Below are 17,860 nucleotides of genomic sequence, written 5' to 3'. Positions count from 1 at the left end.
TCTGATGGGGTACCAAGAGAGGAACTGCGGTGTTGCATGGGGAAGTCTATATTGATGTGGTGAGCTGTGTGGTAGGAGTGGCAGATGGATTCAAATTGTATAGATTTTAGACATTGTGATCTTTAGTGATAGTAGAGATCAATCGGAAGACAGCCTGGAGAGGTGGAGCCATACTCTGGAGACAAGAAGAATTTAAGTCATTATAGAATAGTAATATAGAATACATGTGTGTGAATGAGAGGAAGGCAGGTCTAATGATGAACCTACAATGGGTAAAGGTAGTGAAGGTGGAAGAGTTTAAGTACCTTTTGCAATATATACATTTATATGTGTACAAAATATATTCAGCAATATATAACACAAGCAGAAAATGAAAGGGGAAAGGTTCATTTGCATGAACTTCATCCTGACCTCTGGTGGTCAAAGAGACTCTAAATCTCAGCTCTTACTTTGAACAAACCAACCGGAAGTACTACTGCGCTATTGCACGTGAAATGACAACAGTAGCGTACAACTGTTGTTCCTCCCGGAGACCACTGGAGGGAAGTGAAAGTGAACCACGTTAGTAAATGATTATCTTAATAGTTAAGTTAATAGTATTTGTGTTTTTTGATTAAATATAACGTTTAGGACCAAGTTTAAGTCGCCAAAACTGTCAAAAAAAAAAGTCCTCTAATTTCGAGGCTTCTCTGTCCTCCTTACATTGGCTCCCTATAAAGTTTAGGTTTCAATTTATACCGCTTTCTATTAGTGAACTACAAGAGCCATCGATCTCTTAGAACAGCTGATCAGTGCTTGTTGGGGATATCTAAGTCTGCCCTAAGGACAAAAAGAGACCGCTTATGGGACTGTGGCTTGCAATCTATGGAACTTACTGGGAGTGAAGTAGTCTAAGTTAATAATGAGAGTGTGCAGGCTTGTTTACATTTAGTTTTATCTGTTTATACCATTTAAATAGTTGTATCTTAAGTTTTTCCTAAATTGCATTTTTGTTTTTGAAGCACTTCTGTTCTTGAAAAAATTCTATATAAGCTTTACTTACTTACTCTGTTCAGTGTAGCTGTGATTTAAAACTCTTTCAACTGTGTCACATTTCCCCGTGTTGACCAAATGTTTCTTTTTTTGTGATATCACACCTAGTGGCACTCACCTTTCCTTTTTCCCTGAGAGCACTGTTATGTCACTGCAAGAGGTGGAGTCTGGAAGTTCTGCCTTGTACTTGGGGACAGAATAGGGTGGAGCCGCAGCAGCAGGGGGAGCTATGGGTGGAGGCTGGGTGTGAGAAGGGAAATCTGTGACTGGGTGCTTTCACAGGGAGCAGAGGCATTTGACTCAGGGTACACATGCTTGAGCTGTGAGAGGCCCTACTCCCCTTGGCTGGCTGGCATCCCGGAGCAGAGGCAGAGAGAGACAGAGAAAGTTGAATGCGAAAGACTGAGGGTGAAGAGAATTTTAACTGTAAAGCAAACTACAAAGAGGGAAACAAGTGGTAAAGAAAGTTGTCTAAGCGGTAGGAAAGAGAATAAGGGACTAAGTTGAGTTCAGCGTGGCTCCTCTAGATTACTTTTCACCAGGGTATTTTTATCTGTAGTGAGCGTGCAAGCAGTTTGTATTTGGAATTGAGAGCAATGGCTGATACAGGTGTCAAGAAGGAGCATGGAGCCCTTGCAGAAGTGTCTTACGATGATGAAGAGGTCGCTCTGGTGGGTGCCGCCACAGAGCCGGCAGTAGATGACGATGATCCAGCTGAGGCGACCGATCCGGTGCTGGCAACTGGCTCGGGGGGGAAGAGTGAAGCGCAGATGAATGGGGTCATGATTCTGTCTCTGCTCGACAAGATTATCGGGGTGGTAGACCAGATCCAGCAGACCCAGAATGGGCTGGAGGCCCGGCAAGAAGGCATGGAGAAGTCAGTGTCAACCATCCAAGGGGAGCTGTCTAAGTTGTCCAAGAATCACATCGACACCGCCAACACTGTCAACAAAATGCTGGAGAAGGTACGCAAGGTCAGCGTCAACGTCAAGACAGTACGCAGCAACCTCGAGAAGCAGGCGGGCCAGATCAAGAAGCTGGAGAGCAACGAGTCTGAGCTGCTCAAGAGACGCAACTTCAAAGTCCTCATCTATCAGGTGAAATGGCATCTATGTGTGTAGGTCATAAAGTAATGAAAATTAAATGATTAATCTATTAGATCTGGCTGTTATAAATATAAATATGTACTTGTTAGAGATGTGTTGCATTTCCCACATCACAAACAAAGGTTGGGAAGAAGTGTGAAATTCACTTGAAAGGCTCTCAGAACTACCTTTAGACCTCATCTCACCAGAGGGAGAGAGACTCACACTGCAGCATGAGTTGACCCTTGTTGGGAAAATGAAAAGCGGACTAACAGTTTTTTGGGGGGATGCAGGATGGCTCGCTCTGTGGTTTCCATGACATAAATGTCTGAATCACTTTTTCCTAAACCCTAAATCAGGCTGTGATGTTTACCAACTATTCATCAGCTTTGCTTTCCACTACTTAGAAGCCGTTGAGTAGTCAGAGGTGCATTTGTCCTTCCACAAGTGAAGTGAAAGCCAGTAGCTGCCATGGAAAATAAAGACAGGTAGTGACCTCTCCCACTCCATGCGATTATCCAGTGAAACCATATAAAGATGAGTGGGTGTAAATAAAAATATAATGCCCATGAAATATGGCATGAAGGGCTACTTGAGACAGAACCAACGCCCCACCCCTAAGTGCCCAGCAGACACATAGTTGGCAGGCTGCTCCCATGTAAGATGAAGATGTCGTTTTTATTGTGAAGATTTCCCAGAAGAGCAGCACACTTAACATTCATGCATTCACGCTGTACAAGTTCACACTTGACCACATAAGTGGTTGAGTGTGAGCACTGGGCCAGGCTCAGTTTTATTTCACGTGGCAAGTGTCAGAAAATATGACATGTGACACTGACCAACTCTTTTTTAGCAAGGCATTTTCTTGTGCTCTTGTGCTGGAATAAATCTCATGACAGCATAAGAAAATTGATTCAGCAGCAGTCACTTTATGCACACAACACCAGAGCATCTGCTTAAAAAACATTAGTAATAGTGAATCTGAGGGCTGCAAGCCTCGCGTGAGTAGAGCTTACTTCAGGCTCTATATTGGCAGGCACAACGTTTTCACATCAGCCTCCCGGGATGTCCACTGTGGGAGCAGGTTACACTACTGGCATCTTGCAGAAATCCAATCATAGATCCTAGACCTTTAAATTACACTGCAAAGCAGGTGCCTCCTGCTGTTTTTGACACTACATGTTGTACTGCAAGCCAGTGTGTAAATTTGGTTGTCTATGTTGCAGGTTCTTTATTTAAATGTGTTTGTAAATGTGCAGTTTTCTTTTAAGGAGCTACTAAACTTTTCAAATCAGATTTAAGTAATTTATTTTTGTTTACTTATGATTGCAGACAGAGCATGAATCACCTCTTGCTATTTTCTCACCTGTGACGCACTTATCGCTGGCTGCACTTGATCGTTGTGATATTTTCAAAGCAGTTGTAGGAGCTGGTGATCCCATGTTGCAGTAGCTGTTTTGGGCTCACGCAGTCTATTTATTGCCAGTGAATGGTTGCACTGTGTCCAGTTTAATTGACTGACAGATATTGGCAGCAGTGCAAATTTAAAGCTGGCTCACAGTCAAGTTTCACCACTTTCCACCATCTCCATGTGTGTTAATGTGTTAGAGTGGGAAAAGTTTAAGATTAGAACTAGGTTAAGGATAAGGTAAGGATTACTGTAAACTATGTAGAGGTTAAGTTAGGTATCTGTGGAATTAGTGTCAGGTAGTGTACCAGCGGGTGAGTGTGTGTAAGTGTTGGTGTGTGTGCGTCTGTGCCAATATCCTCGCTAATGTTGGCTTTCAACACTGTCAGTGAAGGCAGAACGTGAATGAGATAAATGAAACTTTTTCAATGTAGGATTTTGTACTTTACTTACTTGCATTAACTACAGGTTATTTTTCTTGTGTCTGTTTTTGCTGTTTGTTATGCGAATAGCCACATAGTCTAGGAGTTCTTGGCCCAAAAGGCTTTGACAGGGATGCTTTAAAATTAAACCTGCAAAGGCGATAGCTTTCAGGATACCCTGGTAACAGAAGGGCGTGACGGTGAAACCAGAGGGGTGGGGAAGCATTCAGCTCTTTACTTGATTAAAGAGCTCAGTGCTTCCTGCTTGGGTTGGCTGTCGTTAAGGAGTAGAGCTGGTCATCTACTAATTAAAAGGTTGGTGGTTTGATCTCTGGCTGCTCAAGTCTGCATGCCCAAGTATCCTTGTGCATGATACCGAGCCCAAAGTTATAAAGGTACAATATTGCATATCACAAATATTTAATAATAAATATAATAATAAAGTATTTAGGCCTAAATATATTTCTGTTGATGAAGTTTCTTGTAACAACACACCTGAGCAAATAAATCACAAAAAGTCCTCATTAACTCCAGAATTGCTCTAATTAAAAAACAGCACTTTCTTTTTTTTAGTTTACAATTTAAACTATATCCCATGGACAACTTATGCACAATTCTGAGGTTGTTTTAGATCCATGTCTGTGAGGGTCTTCCTTTTCTCTCAGCACAAGACACGCCTGGTTAATCTGTAGGCTTCAGATGACCAGTGTTTTCAATGAGCCTCTGTCTTTAACACCCTTTCTGACTGTTGCGTTCGGTATTGCTGCCATTTGTGGATCGCATGTCATATCAAGAGGAGCAACTGTGAGCCCAGGTTTATTTCCTCATCCCCATTAATCTCATGCAGCAGGCATTTGACTATTTTAGTGCTTCCAACCAAGGCACACTTCCTGTTTTTTGTTTGCTGATTGCAGTAGCTGTCAGAGGAAATAAACCCAGAGCCAAGAGATAATTTGATAAATCTAGACTGCAGCTTCTTAATTAAAGCTTTATGGTAGCTGTAATGTTAGAGCTGTAAATATTCTCAATTTTTTTGGTGGATTTTTTGGTGGATTCCAGTAATGATGGAGTTTTACTTTTTGAAACACAAAAAGAAATTAGCCTTTCCCAAGCATGATTACTAACAAAGAGCTTTCTTAGCTTCCTGCTTTTTTCCCAGCTCTATGACAATTATAAAAGATTGGTCATAACCAAACAGAGCAGGCACAGCTATGTCAGTTTTATAGGCCTTTAGTTAGCTTAGTCAAGGGTGTGTAGTTTATTTTACCAAGGGACCACATAAGAACTTAAACTGAACTTAGTTCTACTAAGTTTGGGGCCCTTGGGAAATTGCCCACTCCTGGCTTAAACAGTTGCTTTTCAAAACCCTTAAAAGGTCCTACCACTGACTTAGCCCTACACTATATCCTATATGGTCTGCCTAGGCAATACTAGAGGACAAGTATCAAAGACGGGGTCCTGCTGTGTCAACTTCAGTGGATTTAGTGTCATTTGAGGGAAAAGAATAATTAGCATATCTACATGCACAGCAAACCAATCATTATTAATGAGCGCTCTGGCATCTATCAAGTACATACAGTTTAATGTTAATGGAATGGACCGATCATGCATATGTGCATGGTCACTCCCAAAGATTGACCCAGGAAAACATGACATGTACTAGTAGGTATCCAACATTTTGCAAAGTTTTACTTTAAATGTGAAAAGTAACCATGAATTTTAAATTGCTGTAATTCAACCAATCAGATCTCTCTGTGTTTTGTAATGCTCATTATCTATGTAATTATGTGGATTAATCTAGTTTATGCAATATGATATGGGTATGTCAGTCAGAGTGTGAGACAGTACTGCTGTGTGTCTGGAATTAGGGTGTGTTTGGCTGCAGCTCAAGGACAGTGATATCCATGTGGTCAACTCTATCAGGGAGATGTAAGCTTCTCGGTTACAGGCTGCTTATTCCACACTAGCCCCACAGACCTTCCAGAGCTCAAATCGCAGCCAACAAGCCTCACCACCAGCATAAGCCTACTTTTCTCTTATAGCTTTTCACCATGCCCAGACTGTTTAATAACCCAGTTCAATTTATTCCAAACATAGCGATTCAACCAAAGCTCTTTTGCTCTTTCAGCTCAATAAATCTTTGTTTCTAGGTAGAAAGTGGGTCTCAGGCTCATTAAATACAGGGTTGTTGTGAAGTACTTAGCAGACTCTTGCAGGCAATAGCAACAAACTCTACCAAAAAGCACTCAACCGGCAGCACAAAGTTAGTGTTGTGATTCATCCTGCTGGCATCTCTCTGCCCCTCCTGCCAGCATACTCACTTGTTCTCCTCCCTTATCACTCCCCATCAACTCTGCATTAGCCCTTTTTACTCCCACTCAGACTTCTAATCCACATTTAAACGTCATTCACTCCTCTCAGCCTCTCTTCGGTTGGTCTTTCTGTACTCCTCTACCCTGAAAGATCCTGCCGACTCTACGTTTAAGTGTTACAACTTAGCTACAAAGATGAACTCTGTGTGGATACGGTATTCAAAATGCTCATGTTGGTAGTTTCCCTTTTGTGACTTCATGGAGTCAAAATGCTCTTGCTTTAAGCTTTTCTTTGCCAAATTTGGATGTACTCCTCTAATCACTCTCTCTTTCCTTCTCTCACATATTTCGTTGACAACAGGGAACAACTGAGCTCAACCCAATGAGTAACAGTAGCCCTTTTTCATTCTGTTTGGAACTCCTTTTTATTTTTGAGCGTCCTAAGCCATTATCCTTTTGCGGCAAAAATACTGCTTTGTCATCTGTGTATCAGCTGCCGTCCTCTGCTATTGTTCGGGTTGTCTTTCTGTTTTCTTTGCTTTGGTTTATTTTGCAGGAAACAACATAAATATACAAGATTGTGTTGAAAAAGACAGTTATTTAGAACAGTTAAGACTGGCTAAGGACCAGAGGTTGGGTAGGATAATTGGATAAATGTTTGACAAACAAGCATACAGGACATTTCCTCTCTGATCTACTTTTTCAGATCAAGTGTACAGCACGGTGTGGTTTCACCAGAAGCTGAGGTTGGATTTGCTGAGAGTGTTACTCTATCCCTTCCTGTGCTTCTCACGCTAAAGTATACAGTTTATACAGCAGAAAGAGGACCCCTTGCTACTTCAACACGTGAAAACAGTGTACATGTGTATATATATTTTTGAATTAATATATTAAATATGGCTGATAATTTTGCCTGTGATTGCTTAAGTTAGCCACTGTGTCAGCTCAGTCTTACACAGCACTTACAGAGAATATGTGATTGACAGGATGTAGTGCACTAGGGAGATTTTGACATAGTGCATAGAGATGTTGTTTAAAGGAAATGGGGCTAGTGTTGTGTTACGCATGAAAACCAAAAAACCCTCACCATTACCTGCGACATCAGTGTGTGTATGTATCAGCATTATCTTTATATCTAATGTTTTCGTGTGAGCTGTTTGCCTTGCTCTGCAAGAGATCATTCTGTGGTGCGTATTTTAAAATAACCATATTTCATGTGTCCTGAATTCAAGCCACAGCTGCCTTCCCATCTCACCAAACATCCCCATCCCACAGCAGCAGACATGATTTACCAGCTGGGGCACTGATCGGGCCACCCCTCAATTTTGTCATTTGTAGTTGTCATCCAGCTTCTTGGCCAGCTAACAGACATGTGTCCTCATACCACATCACAACTTGGTGGAAGCTTCTGATACTCTCTGGGCTGTTTATTCCAAGATTTGTAGGCACTAGGCACACCCTTCATCTACAAGAGCACAGCCAAAAAAAAATAAAGTTGGCCAAATGATATGACTTGGTATATTTAAGGAAACTGTTATGTTGCCTGTTGCTATAAATACACCAGTAGCAATGCAACGAAATGCCATAGTGTCCTATTTCATTGAGTGGGTGTGAGTTTAACAATGTGGAGTACCATTTGATTGATAAATTGAATTACAAATGGCAAATGTGGATGTTTCTCTTTGTATTTCTTGTAATTGTGTATATGCTGTCAATTGTATATAAGATTTGTTCAATCGAAAGCTTTCCTGTTGAATATCATTCACACATCTTTACTGTAAGTGGACACTTCACGACTCCCTGCATATATAGGTGTCTCTTAAAGACATATAGATATGTTTACTATTAATATGACCAAATGTTATTCTTGTAATTTAACATGAGTGCATGTGAAAGTAAGATCTGGACTGTGCAAGCCGACAGTCTAAAGTGCTACAGTCAGGTTTCCCAGTGGTATGTTTCGCTGCTGCTGTGACGGCTTGCTCTTCTTGTCACTGGCATGTGAATTATAGGCTGTCACTCAGCGTGTGCCAGGACACCGTGGGTTTTGTGTACCCTTGGCATTAGATTTTGCATGCACATGGATGTTTTGGATGATTAATCTATAAATAATGGAAACAGTTCTTAAATTATGTTAACAGTGTAAGAGGCAAACTTTGAAGGTGAAATGTGCTTGTAAGCTCACATATAAGTACATTATTAAGACTAAGTGTACAATAACATTGATGAGTTACTGAATTGACGGCAATCCCATTTTTAATATGTCATCATCATCATTAATTTGCTGTGAATTAATACTAGAGTCAGTTACTGATTTGGTTGAGTGTTGCGTTAACATGAGTAAAATGCACTTACTTGATTATAACATTACATAATATTATAAAGCAGTAATTGGCATTTTTTTTTTGCAGAAAAGAACAAGGTTACAATAATAACACTGTCCCTTAAAGAAGACATGTTCATAGTAGATTATGCAAATGCATGCATACACACACTGAACATTTTAAAATGTGAGATTTGATCATTTCTAAAACTACATCCTATTCTTACCTTGGATATAATACATTTGGATATAATACCATGTTATATAATACGTTTCCAGCACTCTGGCTTTTAGCTCGGACAGGGACGTAAATGGAAAAGTAAATTTTCCATCTTTGCATGAAACTAACCCAGCTGGGATTCCAGTGGTTTCACAGTAATGGATGTGGGAAGGCTGGGCTGGGGAAAAGGGCTTCCCCATTTATAAAATAACAAATTACTGCAAGAGAAAAAAAACAAGAAACTCCCTTCCTGTGGTATAAAATATAACATGGCATTGCCGTATTGACTGCGTGGTATAAAGAAGTCCTCTTTTTTGCAATGAATGTGACTACAGACAGCTGAAGTGGCTGTTTTTGCCCCATAACCCACAGGACACTTTAACAAGATGCCGTCAGGGCAATTTGTGTAAAACGAATAGGGGAGCTTCATGAAACATTGTATTCTTAGTCGCAAACCCCAAACTGCCTGAAGTAGAACGCAGCTAATCTAGTCATCTGTGCATTGCTTGAGCCTTATTTGGGAAAGCGTGGGAGGCCTCAATATTAATGACCAGAGTACATTAATGTCCTTATTTTAACCTCCACACACTCGTTGGGGATCAAAGCATCGTGATTCAGGCCATTGCAACGCTCTAACACACAAACCTTCTACTCTGCTTCTTGTCAATCTTTCATTTAGCCTTTTTCAGTTCTCGGGGGGGGGGCATACGGGTCAATGAGATCACTCATTGTGAAAGCTAAGTGCACAGCTGCAAGGACTGCTAAGGATCAGACAGCTGCTCCTGTGACTCACTGGAGAGGCCTTTCATCACACTGCCTCAAAAGGATTGGTGTGTGTCTGTTTTTCACTTGAGTAGGTGGATCAGGGTTGTCTGTTTTATTGGCACGGGTTGATTATCTAACAATAGTCCGGCTTGCTACGTACCAAAGGCAACATCAGTAATTAATGAACTGCGTTGGTTTTTTAAATCTGACATTTATCATAGGTGCAAGTAGGGAATAAAAAAAAACCAAATGTTTGCAGTTAATCAAAGCAGAACAAAGCCACAAACACCTTTACATTATGATTACACATACCACAAACTGAAAGCTGCGCAACCACCTTCTAGACACGTGCTGAGCAGAGAACACAGTCACTGTGTTGTGCATGTGCAACACTTCTGACTTTTAATCATCTTGGCTTGACAAAATGATGCTAAAATCTTGTCAGCGACACAATAAGTATGCAAGAATGTTCAACACAGTGGGTTAGTAAGGGTCTTTTAGCAGATAGAGAGACAGCGACATGCCAGCAGCTTTAGTCAGAACGTCTGTTGTCTCAGTATAGTGCTAATTGAGGACACTGTTTCCTCTGTTGTCCTTGGTAACAGACTGTATGAGTCAGACTAGTAACATTAAGCCTCTGACAATTAAAAGGTGCTGCTGTAAAGAGTTTTAATTAAATTATATTTCAGGCAGGTTTTTAACCTTGATTAGAAACATTGTTGTTGAATTTTTCATTAAAAACCAATTTCCTCAAAGCCAGAGGGTTTGATCTCCCACAGGTGTAATGATTCTCAGTGTTTTAATCTTTTCCTGCTTCACTTTTCTGGTTCAACTGTTTTTCCATAATTGATTTAGCTGTTTTCCACCTTTTTCTTTTTCTAGGATTCACGCCATTCGTTGAGTAGAGCGCACTTACTCCGTCACTTTTCCCCTGGAGCTTGTTAGCAAACGCACACAGAAATACAGTGCTCACTTTTCCACAGCGATTAAAGTGGAAGGAGTAAGGAAGGTAACACAGGGACGCAAATGGAATTACTATATTTGTCCTCAAGCTCTTAAGGGGCGTGCACACAGGAAGAGACAAACGGCAATGCTGCAACTGTTAAGGAAATCACTCAAAGTCCTGTACAAAAACTTTGCTGCAGTGGAGTGTTTCGTGTTGAGTGATTCGCTTTTTATGTAAATCAGTGTTAATCTCTCAACTTGTAATCTCGCTCTTAAACCCAGACAGGGTTTATCACAGTTTCCATAGAGTGGGCTGTATCAGGTTTTCAGAATGTAAACAGTGAAACTTTCCCATGAGCCTAGAAAGGCTAATTGAAAATTTTATAAATGTGAAGTGCGACGCAGTACTCAGATTCATCATTATAATTTCTAACAGAGTTATTCTTAGAGCTCACGTAAGCTTGTGACAAATAGATTTGTATATAGCATGTGTTTAAGTCGTAGACTAGGTTTGAGGAATAGCCTTAAATACTGAAATGTTGATCTCTACACTCTAACATGTTGCAACTAGACTTATAGGCTATATCGCAAAAAAGAGGCATCCATATAAAGGGTTTTTTTCTTTGTTTGTCATATATTTATGTTTAGGAACTATCTTAAAACAGACAATCATGGATTGCAGTGTTGGCCAAAATGGAACTGGTCGAGATACACTTTCTAGTTTTAAAAAAAGCAGCTTTTACGGTAAATATTTAGGACAGAACGAGACAAAAATGAATAAAAGAGAATAGAAAATGCTGAAGGAGCAATGCTTTTTTTCTTCATCAGTTTTAAGTAAAACGTTTGTCATTTTTCTCACAAAAGTATTTCGGCCAATGATTTGATTTGCATTACATAGCTCTAGTGAGGTGCAGTATAACAAACAGGCTCTTTCACCATGTTATGTATGATTTCACCTGTTTCCTGCCAGGCACTGCTGTTTTCCATTGGCTCCACACTTTCTTTTCAAGCGCTCAGTATAGCTTCATGGGAAAAACTGCGAATAACAGTGTCTCTGTTTCTGTCGGCTTACATTGCTCATACTTGCTCTCAGTTACGCCATTTTCATGCCTTTTCTTTGTGTTATGTCAAAAGCACAAGACACAAATAATATAATGTATATATTTGCACATAAAAATTCTGCAGGAAAATCTGAGAAGGGGAGGAGGAGCTGGTGTATACTTTCTAAGGTCACCTAAATAAATTAAATGAATTTAATTAAATGAACACATTTAATTCTGTGTGTGGCTATCATGAAGTGTGTATATAGAAGTTGTCTTATATATGAGGTCACATTTTACAACAGCAAATGGGAATCTGTTGCAGTATTATGTGTTTATGCGTTCAAAAATATATTTAATTATCATCTCATTACTCAGCCCTACTGTGCTCACTGAGCTAACCTGCAAAACATTTGCAGTATATATTTTAGTTTAAGAGGAATATGCTCAGCAACTGCCGAACATGTGCCAATATATTGTTGTAGACATGTCAGTTGTTTGTCCAGCTAAACTTCACCTCACTACCCACCAGAGACAGCATGAGGGGGTGGTTGCTATGGTGATAGAGCGTTGTGTTTATCCGTTGCTGTGTGGGAGGGGAAGGGAGGGAGCTTCTTAGTGGTGCAGTAGTCAGCAGCCAGAGAACAGTACATGGAATCCAGAGAGCGGGAAAGGCCAGCCTAAAATAAACCCACACAGAGTGGGTCGAGCAGGTTTATACTATATACAGTGCTGAATATGGTTGCAATGTCCATTTTATGATAGGATCGCGTGGCAGTATTTGAATGGTGCAGAGATATGTGCTACTGATGTGATCTGACAGCTGTTTGTCTTTTACAAGTTAGGAATAAGAGCTGATAATACAGGTCACGTAATATTTAGTGTTATACTAGTGATATTACAGTTGTTATATTACAGTAGGAAACTATTAATTATCAAAAAACTATAACTTTCAAACCTTAAGCCAACTTAGAGCAGGGATTCTTAAAATTTTGATGACCATGTGACAAGTAAAGGAACCAAAACACAATTTAGGGCCACACAAGAAAAAAAGCCCCTGTGTTTGTAATGTGTTGTTTCAGAATGGCGGTTTATGCTGGTAGCTAATGCTGATGCAGTGTAATTCAGCTTTTAAAGTCTTACTGACCCCTCAATGTACTTTAGATCAGCGGTCCCCAACCCCGGGGCCTCAGACCGGTACCAGTCCGTGAGTCGTTTGGTACCGGGCCGCGAGAGTTGAGGTTCAGGTGTGAAATGTATGGTTTTCAGGGTTTTTATCGGTTTTCAGCGTTATTTTGTTATCGTTTTTATCGTTAACTCGGTTTTCCTGGGTCTTTTCACGTGTGTTATGAATAAATCTTCTTTTTTTCAGTACCGGTACTAGTTTTATTTTGTTGTATTTATCCGTCTTAAAGGCGCCTTAAAGGCACCTTAAAGGCCGGTCCGTGAAAATATTGTCGGGCATAAACCGGTCCATGGTGCAAAAAAGGTTGGGAACCGCTGCTTTAGATGTCACATTTATGCAGCATTTGTCCTATGTACTTGAAGCACTTTATCTACATCACATCAGCAGTCAGTTTAGAATCACAAGTTAACTTAGGAAACCCACACAGGTACAGGGAGAACATGCAAAAAGCAAGAAAGAACAATGAGTATTCTTGCTGTGAAATGACTGAAATGCTATTTACTCCACCATCAAGTTACCTAAATTGTCATTTAAAGTGTGAAAGGGTGACTACTGCCTAGGCAGTATTCGCATTTAGGTGTATGCATTGTAATTATAGCAGCTTATAATAACAGTGGCTGACAAATTATTCCCACCTTATTGAAATGTTTCTTTTTACAATTTTCAAATAAAGATGTGTCGTCCCTCATAGTGGAGATGATAAACAAACCTTTGCTACATGCGAGCAGCGCTGTGTCTGTTTCATCTGAGTCCGTGTTCTGCAGGATAATTATTTGTCTGATTGTGGCTCTTTAGCGGACTGATATTAGACAAAATAGATATGAGGCCTTTTATGCCTCTTAAATTAACTTCAGATGTAAACACTCATTGGTATTTGAACCTAGATGTCAGACTGTGAACATCCTAAATATTCCTAAATATCTAGGTTGGTCTCATGAATTACTGATTTTTTTCATGTGTATCTACAAAGTCAGTGACTATAGTGATGGTGTACTGAGGTGTGGTTCAGCAGGGTGGGTCGACTGATCCCTCTATCAGTAACTGACAGTTGGGGGAATCACATTTCTATCATAGTACTGCTCCTCCCTTTGTGGATATCTGGAATGACACTGTCCTGCCAAACAACATGGAAATGTGGTCTACTTTGTTGACAGATGTAAAATGAAAAAATTTAAGTGCTTTGATTTAAGGTTTTATTTTAGTTTTATTGTAACTTGTAGGGGGGTATTCAAATAGATGCACATCCAAGTGGTTTGACAGGGTGATACCTTCCCGTGTAGCTTTGCATAGAACAAATACTATGGTCCTGCTTCTGGGCTTATGTATGCAGCAATTTCTGGTCATCTCTGAAACTGCTGCACTTTGCATTATGTGCTAAACCGAAACTATTCTAACCACTAAGTATTTCCAGTGAAATTTAACCACCAGTCTTTATTCTGCATTTTATTATCAACACTTTTGCCGACCAAACACAAGCTGAAATTGTCTACTGAGAGATTTAACTGAAGATTAGGTCTTCAGACTTTTATACAGAAATGATATGTAAGTGGCAGGAAATAAACCTGTGGTTAGATGAACAAATTGTGAGCTTCAGTTTCATTATGACTAAAGTTGCAGATAATATAGGATTCCTTTCAGGTTTTACTAGTGTTTTAAAGACATGCCATATAATACCTATAAATATGCCAGGCTACATTCTTTTATCTTTCATAACTAAAAATTTAAAACCATTTTGTTTGCACAATTTTCAGCATATAAGTGACACCACTAGATGGCACTCCGCACCAGCTGCACACAGTGACATGTTTACACTGACTACTTGATGAGGCATGACTCTGCAGAGTTTCAGGGTGATATTTGCAATTCCGTTGCCCATTATCTTAATTTTGTATAGGTGGTACATTTGAAAACATATTGAAACATATGCTATTTTTACATTATTCATATAATACAATTAATGAAACATCATGTCCATTGAAATGTTTGTAAAAATTGTTGTAAAGCGTGTTTAACTCAGTCTCGCTTACTCTGCTACAGTGGCTTAATGCTCTTCTCTCTTTCTTTCTTTTCTATTTTGTCCCTTAGGACCAAGTGAAGCCACCAAAGGCATCCAAATCCAAGACAGCAGAGGCGGTAGAAAGTAAAACAGCGGAGGCCCTTGAGCAAATCCCTGAAGAGGGACAGGAGGGACTCCCAGACAATCTTAATTCAGATGAAGAGGTGGTGATTGAAGAGGAGCTCATAGAGACTCGTACAAAGCGCCTCCAACGCACCACAAAAGAGCAAGTCGATAACATAAAGAAAGCCTTCTCCAAAGAGAAAATTGAGAAGACCAAACTAAAAACCAAGGAAAACTTGGAGAAGACCAAGCAGAGAACCCGTGAAAACTTGGAGAAGACAAGACAGAGAACCCGTGACAACCTGGAGAAAACTAAGCACAGTCTTGAGAAGAAGATGGGCAAGCTCGGGACCCGCATGACTCCCAACCAGGAGCGCAGGGCAAAGATAAAGAGTTCCAAAGAGAAGATGAAGAAGTCACTCACCCCTGACCACAAGATGTATGCTCGTTCCAAGACCTCCGTGTACCGCGTTCCCCCTTTTACCTTCCATGTTAAGAAGATCCGGGAAGGGGAGGAGGAGGTGGTGCAGAACACGGAGATGGTAGAAGTGAGCGAAGCCGAGGTTCAGCCAGGGGGAGAGGAGAACGGGATGGGTGTGCACGTGGAGGTGGAGGAAGGGGAGCTTGTCAGTGTAGACAGCCCCGAAATAGATACTCTGTTGGAGGTGACTGAAGACTCTGACCTGGTCAGGGTGGATACAGACCACCTAAAGAAAGCCCAAAGTGAATAGAGTCTCGTAGCTCCACGGGGCTGTGAAAGAAATTATATTAAGATGAAGAAGGAAACAGAATACTGATAAATGAATATAATCACAAAGACACAGTAGGGACTTTATAGATGATTACAATCTATGACATCTTATTTTTCTGTTCTCTTTGTATTGTTCCCAACAGGGATAACTTTCATATTTGTTCATATTTAGCACTCAAATAATAGAAAGAAAGACAAAAACAGGAGTTATGTTACAGGCTGACTGGATATGCTACACTTAGAAATTAGAGTATTTGTTGTTTGTTGTTGGTTTGATTAGTTGTGTGGCTAAAAGAAAAACAAAAAAATTGTTGTGATTAAGAGACAATATTTAGTGTGGCATTTGCCTTAACAAATATGGAAAAATGAAGTTCTTGGCAATGTTTGTGTTGTAATGGACGGGTGAAGTGATGTGAATGTGTAAAGAAAAATAAATGTAAAAGTTGTAGACGGATTCTTCTACAGAAGAATTAACAGGTGAAGAAAAGATCTGTTGCACTGGACTTAAACTAAGGCGTTTAACTAAACTGTACTCCATATTTCGTAAGATTACAAACATTTTCCCAAATGTTACAATACAGTGTTTCTCATTGTTAAGCACTTAAGTGTGAATGGCTGGAAATAGATGTGCAGTTTCTATTAATATATACTAGGAACCATGAACCTGTGACAAATTCAACTATTACAATGTTTAAATGCATAACACCACACTAAAAAGCAAAATATACTGTTGTATATGTGGGGTGGTAAATTTTTCAGCTGAATTTTCAGCTTTCATTAATATTGAAAAATGAATAACTGAATGAAAATATTAATAAGATTCGGAATGTCACTTTTGCAATAGTAAAAACAGTGTTTAATGAGGATACGGCGTTTGGTGTATCTGAACACGTTCTCACTAAGCTGCACATATTGCACTGCTGCGCAAAGGGGAGATGAAAAAGACTGTATCACCATGGTCACAGCTCATCACACTATTAAAATTTCTCAAAGTAATTACAGACAGAAAAAAAGATGGTCTAGAGAGACGCGAGATGACAGTTTAATGACCGCTGTATGTAATATGGAGAAGCTGAACTATTACAGGAACATCCAAAGCAAAAAACTACGAAAATCTGGTCGTAAATTATACAATTTGGTTGGCATAAGATGGAGAAAACAACCAAGCAGTAATGAATGTAAACTGGTATGGCAATGCACAGTCAGTCTTCTGATTTTGTAAGGCCGAGCATATCGCTCTCCAGACAACAACAAGGTGAATGTATGTCTTCCATTTTGCCTCCCTGGAGACTTGAATGACCTTGATGTGGTGCAGACACACACGCAGAGGCCTACTGTGTAGCATCGACCACCATTAAAGTAATCAATGGGCGGGGAAATACAATTAAGGAGAGTGCTTGGTCAGAGCACTGCACAAACCAGAGAACATTGGGAAAGACAAAGGGGGGGGTGTCTATGTAAGGAAGGGAGAGACTACTAAATGGTGACACGTATGTGCATGTCACGTACTCAAGCATGAAGCTGAAATCACAAAAAACAATAAAGAAATCAGCCGTTGGCCTGTGAATTCACATGGGCATGTTATTTTCATAGCATTAGCCTTTTGTTTATTTTACTTTTTATTTTTTTGTATTTTATTTTATTTTATTGGCAAAGACAACCTGTGCTTTATCCATAATACTCGCTGGTTCCTTTAGAAGAAATGTGTGTTTTTGTCACCCTGTTTATTTTGTCTTGTTTTAAGCTGCTGGTTATTCAGAAAATGAGCTTCAACATTACTGCAACCTTATGTGACATAATATTACGCTTGGTGTTACTGATTTATATTCAAATAATGACGCTTGACTGATTATGTTGTGTTTAAGGCTTTTTATGCCTAACAAATTCAATATAAATAAACGCCTTACTAAATAATATTTAGTGCCTGGCATCATTCTTACGAACCTGGCTGATAATGTTGTCTTGTTTGTCAGTTTATAAGTTTATTTGTGTTCCTTCACCTGCCGTGACCAGAGGGTTGAATTATAACTAAAGGTAAATAATGAAGCGCTCTTGTGTTATTAAACTCTCGATGACGTCGGCACTGCCGGTAATTCAGATGACTTCTAGGCTGGCTGTTCCGTGAAAATGTTTGTGCTCCCTCCGGTGCTACCCAGCGTAAACGTCAACTCTATGGCTTACCCGGGGGAGGGTGTTCACAGAAGAACAGCTCAGTTGCGACAGCGATACAGCGGACCTCCTCAACCAACCTC

At 40.0% G+C, this 17,860-nt stretch overlaps 1 protein-coding gene across 1 annotated transcript; it reads left to right on the top strand.

The window, feature by feature from the left end:
• The first annotated feature begins 992 nt into the window (after positions 1-992).
• On the top strand, positions 993-17,524 carry cavin1a (caveolae associated protein 1a). The gene is made up of 2 exons (XM_026164386.2): positions 993-2,129; positions 14,824-17,524. The coding sequence occupies exons 1-2, from the start codon at positions 1,629-1,631 to the stop codon at positions 15,586-15,588; spliced, it is 1,266 nt and encodes a 421-aa protein (XP_026020171.1). The 5' UTR covers positions 993-1,628; the 3' UTR covers positions 15,589-17,524.
• Positions 17,525-17,860: the final 336 nt, after the last annotated feature.

The sequence above is a fragment of the Astatotilapia calliptera genome, chromosome 4 (genome assembly GCF_964374335.1).
Source record: "Astatotilapia calliptera chromosome 4, fAstCal68.1, whole genome shotgun sequence".
NCBI lineage: Eukaryota > Metazoa > Chordata > Actinopteri > Cichliformes > Cichlidae > Astatotilapia > Astatotilapia calliptera.
This window is presented reverse-complemented; position numbering and strand designations above follow the sequence as displayed.